Below are 20,703 nucleotides of genomic sequence, written 5' to 3'. Positions count from 1 at the left end.
TTAACCGATCCACTGCCAAATAATCCTAAATAATAATCCGCAAAGACTGCCCACGATTTAGAGATATCTGCCAACTGGTTTCGTACAAACAATTTGATACGACCACGCGAGAAGAGAATTTCGTCCCGCGCGCACGTTCCCACACATCAACGATCCGACTGTATAATAGTACCTAAAAGACTTTTCGTGCACCTAGCGACTCACAACGAAACCGTAGCCACTCGCGTACGCAACGCACACATACACAGAGACACAGTAGTTTTCACCCAGTATAATAAGCACGCTCGTCAAGTTGCAATTCTTTCCTTCGTCAATTACAAGCGGTAATTATCGTTGCACGGACAGCGTAACGTGCACGCAGAAGCTTTCGTCGAACGCGTAACGCTCGGAGGGGTGCTCCTGTATTTACAATCTCGCGCGAGGTCGCGGCGCGTTTCAATAAGAAAAACTATCAAGAAAGGAGTAAAGGCGGGTATTTCGCGAAAGCCTTACTCTTGCAAAGTCTGCTTTTGTAAAGAGAATACATAGTGTTCCTTCAGCGAGCCCTCCCCAGCTCGTCCGACATTCTCAAAGCTCCTCCACGGCAGATGGTTACCCAGAAGCTGCAGACAACAATTCGTTCGCGTATTGCGACGTTTCCTTTCGCGACGGATCAAGCAACGATGGCCTGTCGTCTCTTTGAATACGCGAAACGACTCCTTTGATGGGATCGTCTTTCTGAATATGCGTTCGCGGAAGGAACGAGAACGCGCGCGACGGATGACGTTAATAATACTCTCGCAGAATGTTAGCCTTGCCCCCTTTCGACAGACGGATATTCCGCCTCGAGTAGTATTGACGTTATCGCGCGTTTCGACGCGTACGCGCGCGACGATGGATTTCTAACATTTGGTAGTCGCACGAATTTTACGCTCGCGAGACGCCTCGATCACGCTGCCAGAGAGACAGACCAAGACGAGAGAAGGATAATCGAGGGACAGTGTTCTCAAGATGGTCGGAACGGTATCGATTCTCTATCGGGGGGCCACTCTTCTCCTTGCGAATCGAGATTTCCGCTTTCGAGTCGTGGCTACTCGTGAAACGGATAAAATGGTAAAGAATGGAGATAGTGGCCTTTTGGACGATCTCGTTCCGACTGCGGACTGTACACCCGCTGGTACATATACGGAGTGTCCCATCTGAACCAGCCCATCTGAATATCTTCGCCAATCGCTACGATACAAGAAATATTTTTAGACCATCGGTGTCCTTTTTGTTGACTGCATCGGATCTTGACAGGACCTTTGACCTCTACGCTTAAAACGATACATGGAATTTTTCCTTTTGGTCGGAGGAGATATTTAGATGGTACCAGTTAGGCGAGGCACCCCGTACGTACAATATACAGAAGCAACCATATACATACTGTAAGTGTAAGAAAGTAGTAAACTATTCGCGAGCAACCCCGTGTAAATACGAAGCAGGAAGCGAAGGGGGAGGGTGTGGGAGAAGCGTCCGTATTCCTCCGATGTAGCATAGCTGTATCATATCGTTATCAAGCATTCTCGTGTGCGTGAACGTGTGACGTGTGCCATGAGCAACAGAGATCGAATTTAATATATATATATATATATAAATATATAAATAAAAGTGTATAATTTTTAAATTATTTATAAAGAGCAACGCGTCGTGTGGCGCGGGCGTGTGAGAGGTGAGACGAGAGTGAGATGACAGGGAATGCAAGAGAGAGAGAGGAAGAACGATTGAAAAAATGGCAAGAAAGTGGACATTGAATAATTAAAACGGGCCGTCCGGAAACGATCTTTTCGGATTTCCGAGCACCTCCCTTCCGCTTCTTGACACTGTACACTCTTTAGATGCATGTAGAGCGAATTACCTCGCGACAAAGAAAAAAAAGATCACTCTGTTGTAAATATAATTTTATATGTACGACCCGGAGAATTGGGTGTGTACCGTGGCGGAAACGCTACCGGACACGCGCGCGCGGAAAGACCACCCTCTCGAGCATTTCCCCTGGATCCGAAATCTGTTTCCGGTCTATCGAACGGTGAATTCGTATAAAATTGAAGATTTCGTTTATTTGATCGGCTTCGAGGGAACGAACAAACGCTGCGAGTTTGCGACGCGTTTAAAAATTTTCCAACGCTCGAAGGAGAAGTTCGACGGTCGGGTACGGCGAGCAGCGCTATCGATTCAGGAGTGCTCGAAAGGGACGTGGGGTTGGCGGGCGAAAATAAAGGTGAACCGTAGGTGGTGTTACACGTACTTATATCGCGGGGAACGAAAGCGCACGACCAGTCACGTATGATCAAAGATGCGTACAATCAAAGAGTGCGGGAGAAGAGTTTGACGGCGTTCGCGGCGCGAGAACGCTGTTGCGTCGAGGTAAACGCACGACGGAATTAGACGAGGGACAAACGCTTTTTGTACGATTTTACGTCCATGTTAGTCAAACGCGTTTTTCAAGATCGTTTTTTATATATATATGCGGTATATAAGTATCTATACAAAGACACGCGTGTACAGTAGGTACGACGAAACCTAATTTATTATCATTGTTCTTATTTAAAGTAAACGGGAACGTCGTTCGTGTTCCCCCCTGGCAGCCTGCAATCTGTATTCGGTACCAAGTACTTTGTCGCAATCGAATAATTGTTATATCGACGCTAATGCGAATTACATATAGACGCACTGATTATTATTATTATTACTATTATTACTATTATCCATATTATTATTATTATTGCTGTGCGTCGCGATCGGAGACAACAGAGATATTTGATTTCGTCTTTCGTTTCTCGTTCCTTGAGAGGGCAAACGAGCGTCTAATGTTAAGGAAGCGTAAGAACGAACGGGAGATTCCTTTCCCATTATCGGAACGCGTATACGAGTTACGAGATTCCTTATTTATTGTTGCGTTCGAAACGGGAGAACGGGGTTGTCGCGTTCCACCCCCTTCAGTCTTGCTAATTTTAGCTGCGATTTAGCAATATAGGCAGAAAGAAGCAGAGGGCAGTGAAAAACATAGGCACTAGAGTACCTCGGAAAATAACAAGTAGCACTCTTGAAAGTTAGCTTGCACGGGCGTTCTCCTTTTCCATCGTACCGTGTTGCATTCGAACCGTGGATGATCATGGACGGGATGAGTCAAAGAACGAATAGAAAACGGCAGAGATCGATCGGCTTAAAGGCGAGCGGATGAACACCGGTGAATCGTAATGGGATCGTAAAAGAGCGCGTGAAATCGGCCCGATCGACGGGGAGAACACCAGCTCGCAGAACAGGGTAACTAGCTCTAACATCTATCTCTTACATCACTTAAGAAAAGAAAAAAAAGACTCTATCACACTCGTTCACCTTATGGTACCACAGGTTCACTCTAATCACGATTGTCGGCCAAGGCTAACTCGAGACACTATCACACCTTCGTACTAATAAACGATTTACTATTCAATTTCACCCCTCCCGTCTACGTCATTTCATCCCCCGACGAAACACTAAACGACGCGATCAGTATCGTTTAGCCGTCACGACGCCTCGACTCAATTAACGGCATTACGGCGAGATTTTTTCTACCGGAATCGAATCGAACAATTTCATCTAGCAACGTTGAAAAATGGAACTCGTGAATCGCCGATGTTTAAACATTAATCAGCAGGAACGAGAGGAGCGTGAGTAATCTGTAACAACGTCGAACGACGAGGGATAACTCGACCGCGGGTCCAATTTTGCACACATGTTTTCCATTAACCGCGCATCGGTTAGCACGAATGCAAATCGCGAAATCGTTCGTCACGAAATGAACTTTTCATCGTTCTGTGCGCGTTTACGAAATTCCGAAACCCGCTGGAAATGGTGACTAGCGTAACTCCGATCGAAATTGCATCGTTAACGACTTGGAGATAGAGTTTCGATCGCGAAACTGTGCCAAAAATCACGGGCCCTTCGTTCCGCCGAGGTTCAGACATTTGCCCCGGGGAAAAAAGAAGCGAAATCGGAAATCTGATTAAGCGTTCGTAGGACGAGCAGAGCCATCGATCATAATAGTCGCGGTACGTCCTTTCGTTGAGAAAGTATTTGACGGAAACGGAACTAATTGATCGCGGAAATTAACAATAGAGTCCACCGATTTTTCAGACGCTTAGTTTCAATCTTTTCGAGCAGGATCTTTTCGAGGACTCCGTTAGAACGCCGGACCGTTGACTCGGAAGGAAAGGATCATTATTAATTAAGGTAAGCGGAAAAGAAATTAATTATCGTTCCTTAAGACAACGCGAACGGCGAGAAAGCTTCGCGCGGGAATGAAAGGGTGCGAGAAACGGACAGCTGGATGCAAACAAGAACCGCATGACCGAGCAGTCCGCGATGATCAATATTAATGAAAATCAGACGCGAAACGAGAGACCGCGTTTGGGCTGCTAGCGCACAAAATGCCGCTTTCGTTGCCTTCTTTCCAACGACACCCAGCTCTTTCGAGCTTATTAATACACCAGGTGTTTCGGATTTAAATGGTCCGATTCGTGGCACGAAGGCAGAGAGCATAAAACAAATAAATTGCTCCTCTGGACGCATGTTCGCAGACGCCTCGTTTCGCCCGCTTTGAAATTTTAATGGACTGGCTGGTAGCGAGCGAGCGTCGATTAATTTCCAGCGCGAGATGGATTCGATGATTTTAAAATGGTACCGTACAAAGAGACTGCTTTGAAATTCGATTTAATTCGGGTTTGATGTTCTCTCGCCGGGCGGAAACGATTTTTGGGAAACGAAACGGGTCGCGAGGGGTCGTCGACGAGAAGAACTGGCCGAGGGAAGACGAAAGAGAGCATCGTGCGCGAGTAAGCGCCGAAAGATAAAGTTGGGGAGGGCAAAAAGAGAAACGTCTCGTGGTGGGGATGAAATTAAAAGGTCGCGGGAGCAATATAAAGGTGAAAGAGGAAAATCTCGGGAGTTGAACCGTATCTTGAACGGCTTTCAGAGGGCCGAAAGCACGATTTGCCCGGTCGCGGATCGGGAGTGGCGCGTTGGGACAACTTTTCCGTATGCAAAGGCTTCTACATTTTTGAGGGGTCGCAGTCACGCCGTGGCCTAGTTCTTTTTGTCTTTTTCGCCGGTCTGGCTTGGTCCTCTGGTAAGATTAGAGACGTCGATGAACCGGCACGTCGAGGGTTCGCCCGCAATTAACGCGCCCTCCTCCTTCGCGGTGTGTACACGCGGTGAATGCGCGCATCCCAGCGCGCTTGGCCGCCGGTTAAAGCGGACCAAGACGAATGCGAGACCGAACGAGAAAGAAAAGCCACTGGCGACACTAATTGCGCAATGGACGAGTGGGCCTCGGCCCTTCAGAGAGGCTTTCTCGCGTTCTAAGGAGCGGGCTGAAAAGGAAGGTGACGGCGCATCCGGACGCTTACGGTCCACCTTGCGGCCCAGTGTGCTCGTTCCGGCCGTTTCAAGTGCCGTACATAATGTAACCGCCGGTGTAATGAAGCTTTCGTACATTTTCCCGCGATAATCACTACGCCGGAGAGCCCTCGTCCGCGGACAGAGTGGAACGGGAACACCGGGGATTCTCCTCTCCCCTCGAACCACCGCCAAACAACGATCTTTTCCTATTATTTATTTTTAAAACGCATCTTCTACCAAGGCTTAGTTACGATCGAAGAGAAAATAAAATAGCCATTACTTACCTTCGTAAAACCTTTCGCTGCTTCGCTTGTTACAACGTGACCGTTTCCATATCATGCTTTAATTAATCCCTTAATTTATATTGTACACAACTCGGACGCGACAAAGATGTACAGTAGAAGCTCGTTAATTCAGAGTAGTCGGGGTGGAGGCGATTCGGATTAAGCGATAATCCGGATTAGCGACGTAGAAGGTAGCATGAAAAATTTAATAATCTTGTAACTAAATACAGATACTATCTATACAGTAGTACTATCATACAATCTCGAATACGGAGCTCGATGCGAAATAGGTTTGTTCTACAACTATCGTGCAATATTACAACAAATTTCGAAATAGTAGAGGATAAAAAATAACATTTTTCGCGGTACGTGTCCGAGCATTCCAGCTAGCTGCTCAACGGTAAAGCACTCGAATCTGTTTCGTGCTGTTGAATAATTGCAACATGGAGAAAATACAAATATAGTAGATAAAATGCATAAATCGGGTTCGAAAAATCGAATCGGGGCTACGTAATAATTTGTAAGCGATCGCGGGTAGCGACAGTGGGGTTTTTGTTTCGTTGCGTTTCCTGTCGGATTCGAGGAGAAGACTCGACGGAGAAGAGAGGCTGGATGAATCGCGGCGCGAACGCGGTTTAATCCCCGGATGTCGGGACGTTTTAAATTTCAATTATAGACCGAGAGGGGTAGGCGCGCGAGCCACGTCGCTCGTACGTGTAAATACGCGACTCGATTGTCCGGTCGGTCAATAAAATGCTGCATTCTGAATATATATCGCGGCAACCAAGCCGGTGTCAGGCGCGGTATCGGGTGGAGAGGGGAACATCGCTAATAATTAAATGCCGGCCGGATTGGTTCGAACGTTGTTTTAATCCTGTCATTACCCACAATGACGATAGCACCCATGCCGCGGTCATTCATTGAGGCGAGTCAATTACGGAAGAGCATTATCGAGTTTCGAAGGGTGTAAAACGGGAAATAATGATATTTTGATCGTGGCCGCCCTCTCGACGCGTTTCGATCGCGTTTCACCGCTGTAAACCCTGTGTCAAAGCGGCGAAGTAACAGAGATCTGTGTACACGGTCAAACGCGTTCACTGATTTATGCACGACGACGAGTGTACCAACGTAATTCAACACGATCGAATGGTCCGGATAATTCGACGGGAATTTCCTCCGAAATAAAGAAAGCCCGATCGTTGATGAAACAGCACTTTTATCAGCGCTTCGCCAAACCCGATAATTAATCCCCGCGATCGAACAAAACGCGTCGATCTCTCTTTATTTACGGACAAGTGAATTTCTGGCGAACGTTCGGTGGATAGGTTTCGAGGACACCCTGTATATCGCGAGCCCCCCCCTGTAATCTTTCACCGGGGCCCTCTATCTCCACCCACGGCGGGCAATACAGTACGTCTTCCACACGGGCCTCGTTTTTATTGGCATCGCGTGGTGGTAATTAATAACGGCGCGATGCCTACCGGTGGTCCGATGCGTATAAGGTACATTGGCTGTGATTTATGGAAGCGTAATGAAGCCTGTTCCCCGCAGGAGCCCCGAGAACCGAGGGGATGTACGCGGTTGGTAGATCCGCGACGAACGAGGCGAAAGGGAGAACGGTCCAAGGAGAAACTGTGAGAGATACTTACTCCTTGGGTGCAATAACGCGTGTCTGACTAAGAAGGGAGATCTCCATCTGGTAAAGATGTCTGACACTGTAAAGCGCGTATCCTGCGACTGAAACTACCCGCCTATTCCCCCGGACAAAGGGAACGACGCCTCGTCTCGAAATCGTTCTCTTCTTCTTCGCTCCTGCTTCTTGTTCGAGCGAGGGTGTATCGTCCGCGTGAATAACGATCAAACGCAAACTCCGCGCTCACGGGCGAACAGAAATAAACAAGCTGGAATTAAGTAAGTGACTCGTATGAAATCCCATTTAATTCTACTTTGCTTTGCCAACTCGAATTCTCGCTTCCACGGGCCCGTAGATCCTCGGATAATCAAAGATACATTCGACGGTGAATTTAAACTGCAGCTACGAGACGATGCACATTTGCATTCTTATCTTCTCCGTGGAACCGACTAGACGTGGTAGAAACTTCTTTAGGGAAACCGTCCTCCCAGGAAAAACCAGTCGAAAGAAATTGGTCCGACGAAAATTTATGCAGGGTCGTGTAACCGGACGCGATGTCCACGAGCTACGTCGACCGACTCGTTTTATATTCTGTGGCTGGATGCCGCGCGGGCCCCTGCCGTCCTTTTCCGGCTGATTCATTTTTAAAAATTCACCAGGACCTCGCACGATCGACGTCCCTTCCTCTCGAATGATACTAAGATGATGCGTCCTGCGTCTCGACGCGCGTCGGACGATCTCTCGGCACTGTCGTTAAGCAACGTGCTTTTTGCTCGCGTTTCGGACCGCAAGGAAATTTACACCGTCGAGAAACGAGAGGAACGCGCGATGGGCGTTCACCGTAATAAAAGAAAAAACCTCGCCACTGGTGGCGAGCGACTCCGAACAAGTTACACCGTACAGAGGGAGATACTTTTTACAGGGGCGAGCCGCAATTTCCTCGGGACAAACTTGCCCGTAATGGGCTGCATACATCATACTTATTCCGCATGAAATAACAATTAAGCGCATTAATTAACAATAAACGAGGATTTCACCGGGGGTCGTGCGTCTGCGAACGCGACTCGTATAAAATGCAGAAACGCGTTCAAAACCCCTCCCCTTCAGTCGGATAAACACCCCAGGAAGAAACGACTGCAGTCGAGCAAACTCGCAACATAATGAAGTCCCTCTTAATGCACTTTCGGACGTCTGGTATTTAAGAACGTGTACAGTGATTATCGACGAAGAACAGCTTGAAATGGTAACCCGCGGGATGCCAGTGGTTCGTAAAACGTACAAAGAATCCACCGCCTTGGAAAAAGGAAAATGCAGCGACTCCGATACTAAAACGATCGTTATCCAAGCGGTAACCGTCGAGTGGTTGCATCGGCATCAAGCGTTCCTTCCGGAAAGTGTCCTTAATGCAAGCAACCTGGTCGCGTAGCACGATACAATGACATTTATCGCGCCGCGACACGAAACTCGTGCGATTCCCCGGGTGCAGGAGCACCTCTAATTGCGCTACGTACTTTTATTCGTACGTTTTTGCCTCGCAGCGGCGTTCCGTGAGTCGGCCCCTCCACGCGACCACGCCATTTCGGCGAACGGAAGGAACGGCTGGCGGCGGCGCGCGGTTTTCAGACGTCCCGGACTAATTTTGCGGTTCGCCGTTTCAGAAGTCGCGGTCGTACCGAATGCGACTCGAAAAGAGGCATTAGGTAAATGGAAAATTGCTCGCATTCCTCGTGCTCGGCGATTAAAACATATATTCCTTTTTTTTCTCCTCTCTTTCTACCACGGCGGCGAGAAGCCTTCGAACGAAGGTTCTCGAATAATTACCCGACACGGCGCGCTGGCCGAGCAAGTTCCTTCCGGGACGGACGAGAAGGTAGAAACGAAATTACCAAATTACCCTCGAGCAACGTCGGCGAAAGAAGCACGAAATAACAGGCTCGATGGAAATAAAACGGCCATTCCGACTTCTCGATATCGATCTCGATGGAGGAGGGGGTGTCGTATCGCGTAGTCGGTATCAATCGCGAGGCAGACGGCGTCGGTCAGGCTGTCGTTGCCGGTGAAAATAAAGAAAAAAAGACGTGTCGACGAAGCGACGCAGGTTTTGTCGGAGACACGGGGGTGTGGGAAACGATGGGGTGAGACTGTCGCGGCCGCGGAACGACTCCGTTTGTCTCGAGGGCCGTGACGCACTCGTTATCGACGTCCTTATACGCGGAACTCATTTGCTTAATTGCCGTGATTACCGGCGACGTCGCCGTCGGAGAAGCCCGCCAGGAGTTTCGTCGAGCGAAAGTGCCTGGCGCGACTACCTTTCCAGCCCGAGCGATGCGTGATTCCCGGGAACGTATGGCGACAACGTGCTCGAGCGAACGCGCGACTACCCCGCGGACCGAACATTCGGGAATGCACGGCACGATGGAACGAGGCCGACAACCTGGAGCCACACGCACCCGTCCGTTCGACGCAGGGTGAAAAATAAGCAGCCCGTTTTCAACGGGGGGAAAAAAGGAGAACAAAGCCCGCGATACAGCAACGCTCTCGCACGAACCTTTCGTTGCGCCTCGGCTCTGTGTCTTGATTGACGCAACCGGTACGAGGCTCGTGAAATTCCGTGTCACGAAACAAATAAACTCACCGTTGCATTAAAATGCAAATGGGGTGAGTCGTGTCCTCCCCGTTCACGGCGCGTAAAACGATTTTTACCAAACCACACTGTACGCAACCGATTAAGTCGCAATACGTGTACCGAAACTCCGCTTTCTTTACGAGATAATTACAATTTAATATTCGTTGAATCGTACCAAACAAAACGCCGTAAGTAAAGTAGTTGACCGTTATCCGAGCGTGAAACAGCGTTAATTTCGTTGCCCTCGAGCGTCGATATGTTCGCATAATTGGATGCGGTCGAATTCTCTGCCGGGAAACTCGACGACAAAGCTTTTTCAAATGAGTTCGCTCGATGCGAAACTCATTGTAGGATAACCAAATAACGAGAGCGACGTTAATTCACAAAATATAACGTTGGCTCGTTGTTGCTGCAAATGATTGTCAGGAACGCGCGTGATTCGAACCGGTGTGACGCTATACAATCGTTGCAGTTGCGAGGCAACACGGTAAATTACACGCGTGAAAAGCTATCCATGTCGATATCTCCCCGTACAATTATATTTTTGGCAACAGGAAGAGGGTAAAATAATCGTAGGCATATTTTTCGTTACAACAGACTTTTATTGCGAATTAGAGGTCTCCCCCTTACTTTGTACAATGATTCAAAGTTCCAGCGTATTGAGATACGCAACGTTATGCGCTTCTTTCTGCATTAAGCATACGGTCCTGCATTAGAAGCGAATATTACGCGGTGGCCGAAGTGGCCCGCGTCATGAAACTGTACCAATTGCCCCCTCGTTTATTATTCCATTAGGTAGCACGGCAGTCTTCCCGTTGTAGCGTCAAGTTATGGAAAGCGCAAATTATTTACGGAGCAAACGTACCCTTAACGTTCGCGCATGCAGATTTACTGCAGCTACTTCTGCTCATTACCGCATACGAAATGCTTGGACCCGTTACTTTTGAATAAATAAATGCATTTTAGTCCGAACGCTGACCATAGGAACGTTCGTTAATAGCTTCTCGATATTTATGGTAGAGGGCGAGACTTGCAACAACATTACCACAGGATACGTTATCCACCGATTTTAACGGGACACCATAGACGGATGGAGAACCGTCGTCGACGAATGGCAGAATAATCTGTTAATTTAATTAACATCGGTGCATAACGCGTTGCGTGGGTGTTCACGTTAGATGCTTCAATCGCACCCGGAGCAGAGATCGTGAAACGTTTCGGGGTTGTCGTCGTCTAAGAAGAGACACTTGAAGATATCGTTATAGAAATTAGGGTAATATTCGCAGGCCCTTTTACAGTCTGGTGCGAAATTTACTTCCAACAAAATCGGTTGCATTTCTTCTTTCTTCCATTCCAGCATCAGATCGACCGCGTACACCGCCCGGCTTTGCGGACATTCCGCGATTCCTTTTGGCGGTTTCCCGGCGACCGCGGCCTCGAAGACTTCTCGGAACATGTGCAAAATTTTTGGCTCGATCTCGCCGCTCCAGGAAAAGTCCGGATACTGTCTCTCCCATTCCGAGATAAAGTCCGCGCACTTCACGTGACAAAGCGGTATGTCCTCTGAATAATTCATGACCGTGAAATGCTGTTCGTATACGTCGAAATTATTTAAAGCGAACTCCTTGTTTGCAAATCTTAGGAAGAAATTTTTATAAGCAAACGCCTTCAGAGGCCTCACCGATTTCAACAACACCACGTATCGCACGTCGAATTTAACTTTACCGATTTCCGGCCTCTCGTACAGCACGGGAGTCGCGATATACTTCTGTGCTATCTTCGGCCCCGTGCTGGGCAAACGTAAAATGTGAAATATATTCTTCGTAACGTGTGTGTCTAATCCTCTGGCGAGATTCCAAGGCTTGCAGATCCAATGATTCTCTAAATCCATCGATTCTCTTTGTTCGAAATACGCGACGAATTGCACCAGCTCTGTATGTAAATTGTAAGTAGTCGGTAACCATTTTGGATAAGTTTCAAGAGTGTCAGGATCGTACGGCTTTTCTCCCGCCTTTCTTCTACAGACGATGGATAATAAATCCTTTATAGTCAATACATTTTCGAACGGAAATTGATTCACGAAAACGTGCGGCGAGCGAATACTTAATTCTTTGTATTCCTTAAAGTGAGAAGTGTACCACAAAATATCCGCATCCTCTTCGGTATTTACAATTTCGAACGCAGGATCGGTTAAGTAATCGTTTACATACGTGTAGTGCGAAAAAATTTTTAATTTTGCGTTTCCATCCTTTCGAAGTATTATTTCGGGATTTATCTCTTCCGGTATACTTTCGCGAACATGACCCGCCAGGAAATAGTCGTCATCTGGCTCTGTCTGCAAAAAGCTTTCTTCGAGAAACGATGCATCTATCCATGGTAAAAGTAAAGCTCGTCGGTTTTGTTTACTGTTTGTTTGGCCCTCGATAAAATCTCTTGTAACCTCGTCCTCGTAATCAACGTCTCTTATAGGAAACATCAGTGTGTAGGTAACACCTTCTGGTAAATATAAGAAAGGTACTGTTCTAAAGTTAGGGTCATTGCTATGATTTATCGCAGATCCTACTTCATCCATGATATACCAAATTGGCATTCTGTCTTCTATGGACCCACTGCTTAGAGAAAACGACTGATTGTACCTCCACATTTCATTCAATACATATTCTATTTTTTCATTCTCTTCGCTCTCAATATCAAAACCCATTAGGGTGCACATACGGTCCAAAAGTCCTGGAATATTTGACAAGTTCTGCCTAGCATTAGCAGTATCATAAGTCCATGCATGATCTATCAAATAAATGTTATTTGAATTCTGTGCACAAACACCCTTCTCAGAGGAAACAAACAGTTTCCAAGCAGGATCTTTTGGATCCCTAGATGCACCATCGTAGTCAATTTGTATCAGCTGAAACGCGAGGCCAGAATCAAAAGTTTGATACTGTAATTTTTTAAACAGAGTTTCCCAAAATATTCTTGGCACACCAGAAGATTCTAATTGCGGTTGGTGTGCTTGAAGAAACGTATTGTATAGTCCCACTCCATCCATTGTACGAAAATGCAAATATAATCTGAAAGATTAAAGAAATTATTCTATGTGAAACCACGTGGTTTTGACATTTGAATAGCTTTATTAATTACTTATCGTTCTAATAGAATATAATGTCAATGGTAACTTACCTATATCGTTTCTAAACAGTGTTTAGGATAATTCGCCTGAAAATTCAGAATCTCGATATAAGGAAATATTTGAAAACATAACCTCTCCTTTCATTTAAACTCCATACTCATGTATGACATTTTTACCAGTTTATTACCACGTGTTATCATACAATAATTAAAATTAATTCACATATAGTTACTTGATTTTTAAACCCCAATAGAAATTACAAATAGAATGTTATTAAAAAATTTCTACATAGGGGAATTATTTATAGGGATGTTTTTATGGCGTATGTATAGAGAATTTCATTTCTTACTAGAATACTGACATTTAGGAACAAACATACGAAACGCACTAATGGCCGATTTCGTCCTTCCTGTTGGCGCTTAAAGTGTTTTCGCCGGTGTAACGTAGACAGTGTAAGCCGGCATTTTAAAAAGTGAACTTGATTTTGCCGGGTTGATTTGCGTACAGAAACCTGGGGTAAGTAATTTCTTTGTTCACGGGGAATTCGAGTTTGTAAAATTAGAATTGATCGAAAAGTAATACTTTGTAATTTCTCATAGTAATTTAACTTCGATTTACGCGGTACGTTGCATATCGCACGTGGAATATTAACCTTGTGTTATCGTAAAATTTGAATTCTGTACATACTTGAAAGTAACGTATTTTCGGAGTGTTAATTATTTTTGTCTTATGATAGAATAACATATCTATAAAGTGATAAACAAAATTACGAAGAAAGATGGTTAAAACGGTATCGGAAGAGAAAAAAGATGCAACGTCTAAGGACGTTCTACGTACACCTAAAGAAGGATTTATACAAAAGAAAAAGAATCAAAAGTTTAAACAAACCCCAACGGGCAAAGTTAATTTGATTAATGGATCAAAAGCATCGAACAATAGTAGCACAAAGCAGCAACTTTTGGACAAAAAAAATATTCCTCAAAAAGTAACAGAAAAGAACAAAGACATGAAGAGGAAGGGTTCCCCCAAAAATGCTAAAAAACAGCAATCTAAAAAGGAATTAAATAAAAAAGATTTGGTAGAAAGTGAAGAAGATGACTCTGAGTCAGATGAGGACATTAACGAAGGAATTGTATTACAAGAACAAAGTTTTACACAAGAGAGCGTGGACAGTGAAGATGAAGAGTCTGATGAAGATCAGAGCGAAGAGGAGAAGACTCTACCAAATATTCTTGGAACCAGTTTAGCAGATGATTCTGATGAGGATGATGAAGATTACAAAGAAGGTGAGGAAGAAGATGAAGAGATGAAGACAAAGAAAGGGGTGAAGATGTTTAAAGGATTGAAGGCAAACAACATTGAAAACAATGATGACAGCGAAGAGGAAGAGGATGATGAGGATGAGGATGAGGATGAGGATGAGGATGAGGATGAGGATGTGGATGAGGATGAGGATGAGGATGAGGATGATGTGAATATTGATGATGATAGTGAAGAAGAAAGTGATAGTGTTGGAGAAGATGATGATGATGATGATGATGAAGAGTCAGAGGATGAGGAGGAAGGTGATGAATCTGCTCTTGGTTTGAAAGCTCTCTTAGGTAACAGTCTTGCAGATGATGACGAAGATGAAGATTTTGTTGAACCAGGGGAAAATGATGATGACAGTAGCGAGGAAGAAGAAGATGAGGAGGAAGAGGAAGATGAAACAAATAATAGTATGTCCGAAAGTCCTGAGCAAAGTAAAAACCATGAAGAAAGTTTAGATGACTCTTTAGAAGAACTAAAAGTGGATAAAAAAACTATTTTTGTTGGCAATCTTCCGAAAGAAGTAACAAGAAATCAGTTGAAAAAACAATTCAAGAAATTTGGTAATATCGATACTATACGTTTAAGAGGAGTAGTCGCAAAGTCTATAAATGTACCTAAAAAAGTTGCTGCTATTACTAAAGATGTACACCCTAAATTAAAATCAGTTTATGCATATATTAAGTTTCATACTGAAGAATCTGCTAAAGCAGCACTATCTATGAATGGAGAATTATTTTTGGGAAATCACATGAGAGTAGACACAACTAGCAAACCAGAAGAATCACCTGACAAAAAAAAATGTGTATTTGTAGGAAATTTACATTTTAGTAAGTATCATCTCTTGAATGTAATTAAATAAGTAAAAATAATATATGTATAGTATGAATTAGTTTTAAAACATATTGTAATCCTTAGACACAGATGATGAAGCATTTAGAAAGCACTTTGAAGATTGTGGTGAAATAGAGTCTGTGCGTGTAATCAGGGATAATAGGAGTGGTATAGGCAAGGGATTTGGATATATTAATTTCAAAACTGAAGATGCTGTTGCATTAGCATTAGAATTAGATGGTACAAAAATTTTGAATCGCGACATTAGAGTTAAAATGTTTATGGATCAAAATGAAAGAGGCAAAGATAGACGCGCAAAAAGATCGCTTTCTGCGGATAGTAAAAACAAATATTCATTGAAAAAACAGAAAACGGTACGTATTACAGTAAGTATTTATTAACTTTAACGCCTTGCACTATTTTTACGAGTCTGACTCGTAATCGAACTCGTAAATATCGATTATCTCGCACTCAGTCGTAACATATCGTATTTCAAATTCCAACATTCACGGCTCCTTCCGAATTTCAGCGTAGTGCAAGGGGTTAATCATAGAAATAGATGAGATAAATTTTAAACCTTTATGGATTTCTTTTAGACGCGCAAGGGCAATACCGCGAGTAGAGGGAATGAAAAGAAATTTGGTGGAAATCAAACCAGTCCACAACAATCAAAGACATTTCAAGGGCAAAAAGCCGATGAGAAGAAGAAGAGGTCACCAAATAAATTAGATAAGAAAAAGAAAATTTTGGCCGAAAAATTGGCAGCCAAACCTAAGAAACCGTCAAATTAAGTGGCACCAACGAAAAATGTATTCCTAACTTAAGGCATTTTATTATTTTAATTTTAATCTGTTTGTTTAATTTATATAACAGTGATAAAAACATAACAGTTTATTTTGATAGATTTAAGAGAAAAAAAAAATGTAAACAAATGGTTTAAATGGGTGATATAATGGAACATTTATAACATTTGTGACGATTTGTATTTTTTTTAAGTGCAAGCTGTGGAAAGTGGAGAAGTAAGTATCTAATATCTAATAAAATACTATTTTTATGAATCAATATTTTTTATTAAATTCTTTATTCTAGGATGCATTTGAGTTGGCAAGTTGTGTATATTGATTTTTGCGCATTTCAAACAAATCCGTTTCCCGAAATATATACTACACCCTAGACACACGGGTTTATTACAAAAATTACAATCGCTACCGAGCACTAAAACTTGCCCCTTGTTCGGTAAACTGAAAGGATCTTTCATGATATAACATTCTTCCAAATAAGTTATTTGCCGCGCAAACGGAGGTTTGACTCCTTTGAAATGAAATCGTTCTTGCAACGAGCAATAGGTACACGTAAATACTCCCGCTGTGATTTCCTTCGATTCTCGAACCGTTGTAATAGTACCACGCTTATGTTCGATATCAGATTGACCCATGGATGTGCTAGCGATAGGTTCCATCCTACAAATTAACAAGGACAGGAAATACTCTTATAATTTCTTCGAATAACAAATTTATTTTACAATTACATATTACAATTTTCTGTTTAAAAACAGAACTCTATATAAACTAAAAACATCTCGCGTATATACATTATTTCTTATCAACGGAAACACTTTGTTGTTGCAATTCTTGTGGCCACCACAGAGGCTTTGATACGATTAATTTATGATCTGATATAGTAATAGATTTAGCTCTGAGGGTTTCGGCGATTCGCATTAAAGCCAATCCATATTTTTTTTCGTTTCCTCTAAATTTACCTATCATATTACCGCACTCGTCGACAATTTTTTCGTCGTATGAAAAAGATTTGGAGGGAAGCTCTTCGAACAATAATGGCATTAAACGTTTTCTTACAACACCGGTGTGATAGGTACGTGCTGTAAGTTCTTGACCGATATAACAACCCTTATGAAAACTAATTCCATGTAAATAATCACAATTAACTTCTAAAGGCAGGGGCTTCCCTGGTGGCAAATCCTCGATACCTTCAGGTATTCCAAGTTTGTAAAGGAATGCTTTATAGCTCAATGTACCGTCAGAATTAAGCATATCGGTGTTCAAACGCTTTTGTATTTCGCTCTTTTCAATGTTTGATTCTGCTAAGATTCTAATGCCTAAGTTTGGAAGTCTAGGATCTTCGTACATCATAATATTGTCTATCACTTTGCTTGATTTATTATTTAGAGTACCGCATGGAAATATTAAACCCTCAAGCTTCTGCCTATTATTATCAGCATCCGTATTACTTGAATATCTAGTAATATCAAATAATGCCCAAACATTAATGCTATCTCCTAAATTATCTATATCTACCTTTCTTCTAACACGATACATTTTTAAATGTTTTTGCAACGAATCTACAGCTCGGGAATCGCATTCAATATAATACACATCGTCTTTCTGATTTTTATACACGATAACGTCGTACAACACTCTACCCCTAATATTTAGAAAAAGCGCGTACAAATTGGCTGCTCCTTCTTCGAAGTGCTTCATATCATTTGTAATCAATCCTTGAAGGAAATCTGAAGCTTCGCTCCCTCTAACTCGCAATAAATTCCTAGTTTTTAGATGCTCTAACACTTTAGCCGACGCTTGCAAAGAACCGTATCTAACGAACTGTTTTTGAATTTTTCCAAGTTTATCCAATTTGTAGAACGGTAAAAGAAAGTTTCTAAGGTGGACAATCATTGCACCAAATTTCACCAAAATATTTGTACAAGTCCGACCTTGGTAAAGAAGAGAAATACACGCAACCAGTCAAAAATGAATATAATTTAACCGGTTATAACCTTACAATCAGGTACACTATCGTTACAGAATCACAAAACGAATGAAAAACTCAATCTTACGTTTCTATTTGCTCGTATAAGAATATTTCACAGATTCTCTGTCAATGCTTCATGTGAATTTTAGTTGCAGTTTCCTCTTTTAAAAATTATATTAATATTTTGATTCCTTCACTCATCGATGAAATGGAATTCACAACTCAATTCCAATCATGAGGGGTGCTAAATTCGAATTCCAGTGTGAATCGATAGCGTTGGAAGTGTCACGGTCAATAAGGAAGAAACCCTTGCTAAAAAACGGTATTACCATTTGCGGCTAATAGTTTCAACCCTTTGCCTCCAGATGTAGACACGATTCGATAGTCGAAAATACAAAAAATGAATTATTATTTTAATTTTGTATATCAAGGAGTATCTTTTATTGTAGATAATTTAATATATAACGAAAATAAGAGAAAAAAAACGTTAGGATGTAAATTATTTGTATCAATAATTTCGTGACTTACTGTACTTTTCTCAAATAATATATTTAATGTAAAATAAGTGAATAATAAGTATAATTTCAAAGAAAATTATCGTAACGATGGTCTGATATTTGCGTAATTTTTGATTATAGTTTCGAATAAAATGTGTCCAACATCGAGTACGAGTAGCATCGTCAGACGCGGAGGGAAAGGAAATCGAGTTGTGTGACGGGTTGAGTGCGCCGGATCGAGGAGGGGAGTGTTAGACTTCGAAGCACTGATCTCTATATAGCGTTGTTATTGAAGGCTGCTACAGCGAGCATGGTGCTGGCTAAGAGTGGCTTTTCATTTTGGTACATACTCGTTTTCAATTTCTAAATATCTAAATAAACAGCGAGACCGCTTTGGTCAGGTGGTTTTTAAACGTGCATTTCGTCATTCTAATATCTTTATGCATGCATAGATTTCAGCTGTTTCAAGAGCAAGAATGGAAGATTCGCATACACCTTCTTCGTCGACTTCCCGAAGCTTTCCTGCGTGTTGGTATCACGGTGACGTGGAGCGCGCATCAGTGTGAGTAGTGGTGGGGCAAATCCGAGCGAGAACTCGATGGCTACGCTCGATCTACCCAGTCTGCCCGAGAGTGCACGGCCGACACCAGCCGAGGAACCAGCTAAGGTCTCCGGTAGCCGACCGAAGCGCCTCTACATAGTATTCGGAACACGAAATCGTGCGAGTCCCGGTCGAGTCAGCCAGTGTATCGCAAGTGCGCTGTAAGTTATGTTCGAAACCACTCGACGATCGGCCGCGACAGATCTCAAGTGATACCGATACGCGATACGGTTCGTTTTTTTTTTTTTTTATCGGGAGCGTCGATTAATATTGAAAGTGTGTTCGCGGCGGTGTCGTGTGCCGTGGAATCATGATTTCCGCGCCCTAGAGCCAGAGGTGTTCAGATACTCGAATATTCGAACCGAGTCGAGACTCGTATCGGATCGGATCGAACATCTCGACTCGAATACTCGAGTATCCGAACGCCTCCGCTAGAACGAAACATTTCTTCTTCAAGTTTGAGTGTCTGGGACTTGGAAGGTGCATACGCAGCGCAACGACCGCGTTTCCTCCTTTTTTTTTTTTTTTTTTTCTTTTTCTTTCGGTCGCTTGATCGGGAAACATGTATTCCGACGGTCACGAGGTGGACGGCAGCTGGGTGCTGCGTGTCTACGTGACCGATCTTCAAATGGAGAGGAGTTTACGAGTAAAAGGAGATTTGCACATCGGCGGTGTGATGCTACGCCTGGTCGAGGGACTTGGTGAGTCCTCTGAATGTTTCTGCCTTGCATATTTTACCTTCTCCCTTTTTCCTTCTTTTTTTTTTCGCGCGCTTCCTCCGTTCGTTCCATCCTTCGCGCGCGAAATTGTCACGTGATATCTCCGTGTGTATTTTACCGTGTCGCTCGGAACGGAGCACGAAAGTTAAGCAACGTCAGATTCGAGGTGTTCCGCGAATCGCGGGTCCGGTCTTAAAAAATACCAGGTAAAACAGCTCCGCGAGTCGATCGATGGGGGTTCGGCGCGACGGAGCAGCAACAAGTTGCGGGATTATTAGCGTGTCCCGCTGGTAGGAACGCGACTGTTCAGGATATGTCGTCTCCCACCAGCGACGAATGCACGACTGAAGCGTGCACCGGGGAGTGGAAAAACTGGACGGGCCGAACTAGTTTCGCTATGACGACGGACGCACGGAGATGCGGCCAGCGACTCCTTTATATGCTAAAGGGAGCTCCCACAGGCTCGCGGGGCGACGGGGGAGACACGTGAGACCGGCAGCCGATTTCCTATGGCTCGCCGCACGTAAAACGAACACCGTACTTGCTACTTTGCTCGTAGATAAGCGTAACCGCGCCGGTGTCTGATTCCGCTCGCGAATTGCCACCGGAGAACGCAACTGATTCTGTGAATAACTTCCCCGTCTCTTGGACCATCTCTGGTTCATTTTTTCACGACTACGACTCGAAAGTTAGTGTTTTAAACGGCCTGTGCGCGGTCAATACACCGGCTAATTAGCCACGTTAAGAGCAAGATAGTTTCAGCTCCGACGAATTAGCCAATTTCGATCAATTGAGCGGTCGGTAGCCCACGTATGTACTCGTACGTACGGTCGAATAGACCCCGAGGATATCGCAGGTCACGATGTAGCCTCGTTGCAGCTGCCCTAAAAAGATATCGAGCAATTATT

At 43.8% G+C, this 20,703-nt stretch overlaps 5 protein-coding genes across 10 annotated transcripts in view; 2 read left to right on the top strand and 3 right to left on the bottom strand.

The window, feature by feature from the left end:
• LOC122399088 (JNK1/MAPK8-associated membrane protein) overlaps positions 1-20,703 on the bottom strand; it is a 760,891-nt gene that overhangs the window by 430,743 nt on the left and 309,445 nt on the right. The window lies entirely within an intron of this gene.
• Positions 10,650-13,221, bottom strand: LOC122399078 (tubulin--tyrosine ligase-like protein 12). Its single transcript, XM_043399467.1, has 2 exons — positions 13,118-13,221; positions 10,650-13,008 (listed from the first exon to the last, which is right to left on the bottom strand). Exon 2 carries the CDS (start codon positions 12,984-12,986, stop codon positions 11,127-11,129), a length of 1,860 nt encoding a protein of 619 aa, XP_043255402.1. The 5' UTR covers positions 12,987-13,008; positions 13,118-13,221; the 3' UTR covers positions 10,650-11,126.
• LOC122399080 (nucleolar protein 12-like) lies at positions 13,465-16,075 on the top strand. Of its 2 annotated transcripts, XM_043399472.1 has the most exons (5): positions 13,465-13,583; positions 13,804-14,460; positions 14,515-15,205; positions 15,294-15,583; positions 15,806-16,074. In XM_043399472.1, the coding sequence occupies exons 2-5, from the start codon at positions 13,846-13,848 to the stop codon at positions 15,998-16,000; spliced, it is 1,791 nt and encodes a 596-aa protein (XP_043255407.1). In that variant the 5' UTR covers positions 13,465-13,583; positions 13,804-13,845; the 3' UTR covers positions 16,001-16,074. The 2 variants fall into 2 exon arrangements, with proteins under 2 accessions (XP_043255407.1, XP_043255406.1); XM_043399471.1 differs by having other exon boundaries at positions 13,804-15,205; positions 15,806-16,075.
• Positions 16,794-18,191, bottom strand: LOC122399083 (putative transferase CAF17 homolog, mitochondrial). Its single transcript, XM_043399476.1, has 2 exons — positions 18,064-18,191; positions 16,794-17,940 (listed from the first exon to the last, which is right to left on the bottom strand). Exon 2 carries the CDS (start codon positions 17,900-17,902, stop codon positions 16,802-16,804), a length of 1,101 nt encoding a protein of 366 aa, XP_043255411.1. The 5' UTR covers positions 17,903-17,940; positions 18,064-18,191; the 3' UTR covers positions 16,794-16,801.
• LOC122399075 (unc-112-related protein-like) overlaps positions 18,947-20,703 on the top strand; it is a 35,141-nt gene continuing 33,384 nt past the window's right edge. Inside the window, exons 1-2 of one of the 4 annotated variants that reach the window (XM_043399464.1) lie at positions 18,952-19,306; positions 19,534-19,777. In XM_043399464.1, the coding sequence (XP_043255399.1) occupies positions 19,639-19,777 (139 nt within the window). In that variant the 5' untranslated portion in view covers positions 18,952-19,306; positions 19,534-19,638. Of the gene's footprint in view, positions 19,778-20,703 lie in introns of all 4 variants that reach the window. The other 3 variants (XM_043399463.1, XM_043399462.1, XM_043399465.1) reach the window with 3 other exon arrangements.

The sequence above is a fragment of the Colletes gigas genome, unplaced genomic scaffold (genome assembly GCF_013123115.1).
Source record: "Colletes gigas isolate AHSC1104 unplaced genomic scaffold, ASM1312311v1 Colletes_gigas_Sc00012, whole genome shotgun sequence".
Classification (NCBI taxonomy): domain Eukaryota; kingdom Metazoa; phylum Arthropoda; class Insecta; order Hymenoptera; family Colletidae; genus Colletes; species Colletes gigas.
The sequence above is the reverse complement of the archived record's forward strand: the minus strand, read 5'-3'. Positions and strand labels throughout refer to the sequence as shown.

What these genes read in the sequence shown, in the direction of transcription:
- LOC122399078 (XM_043399467.1), bottom strand. Translation starts at nt 12,986, where the DNA reads ATGGATGGAGTGGGACTATACAATACGTTTCTTCAAGCACACCAACCG.
- LOC122399080 (XM_043399471.1), top strand. Translation starts at nt 13,846, where the DNA reads ATGGTTAAAACGGTATCGGAAGAGAAAAAAGATGCAACGTCTAAGGAC. An exon ending in TGTAGGAAATTTACATTTTA is followed by an intron (nt 15,206 to 15,293) that starts GTAAGTATCATC and finishes TGTAATCCTTAG; the next exon opens with ACACAGATGATGAAGCATTT. An exon ending in CATTGAAAAAACAGAAAACG is followed by an intron (nt 15,584 to 15,805) that starts GTACGTATTACA and finishes GATTTCTTTTAG; the next exon opens with ACGCGCAAGGGCAATACCGC.
- LOC122399083 (XM_043399476.1), bottom strand. Translation starts at nt 17,902, where the DNA reads ATGATTGTCCACCTTAGAAACTTTCTTTTACCGTTCTACAAATTGGAT.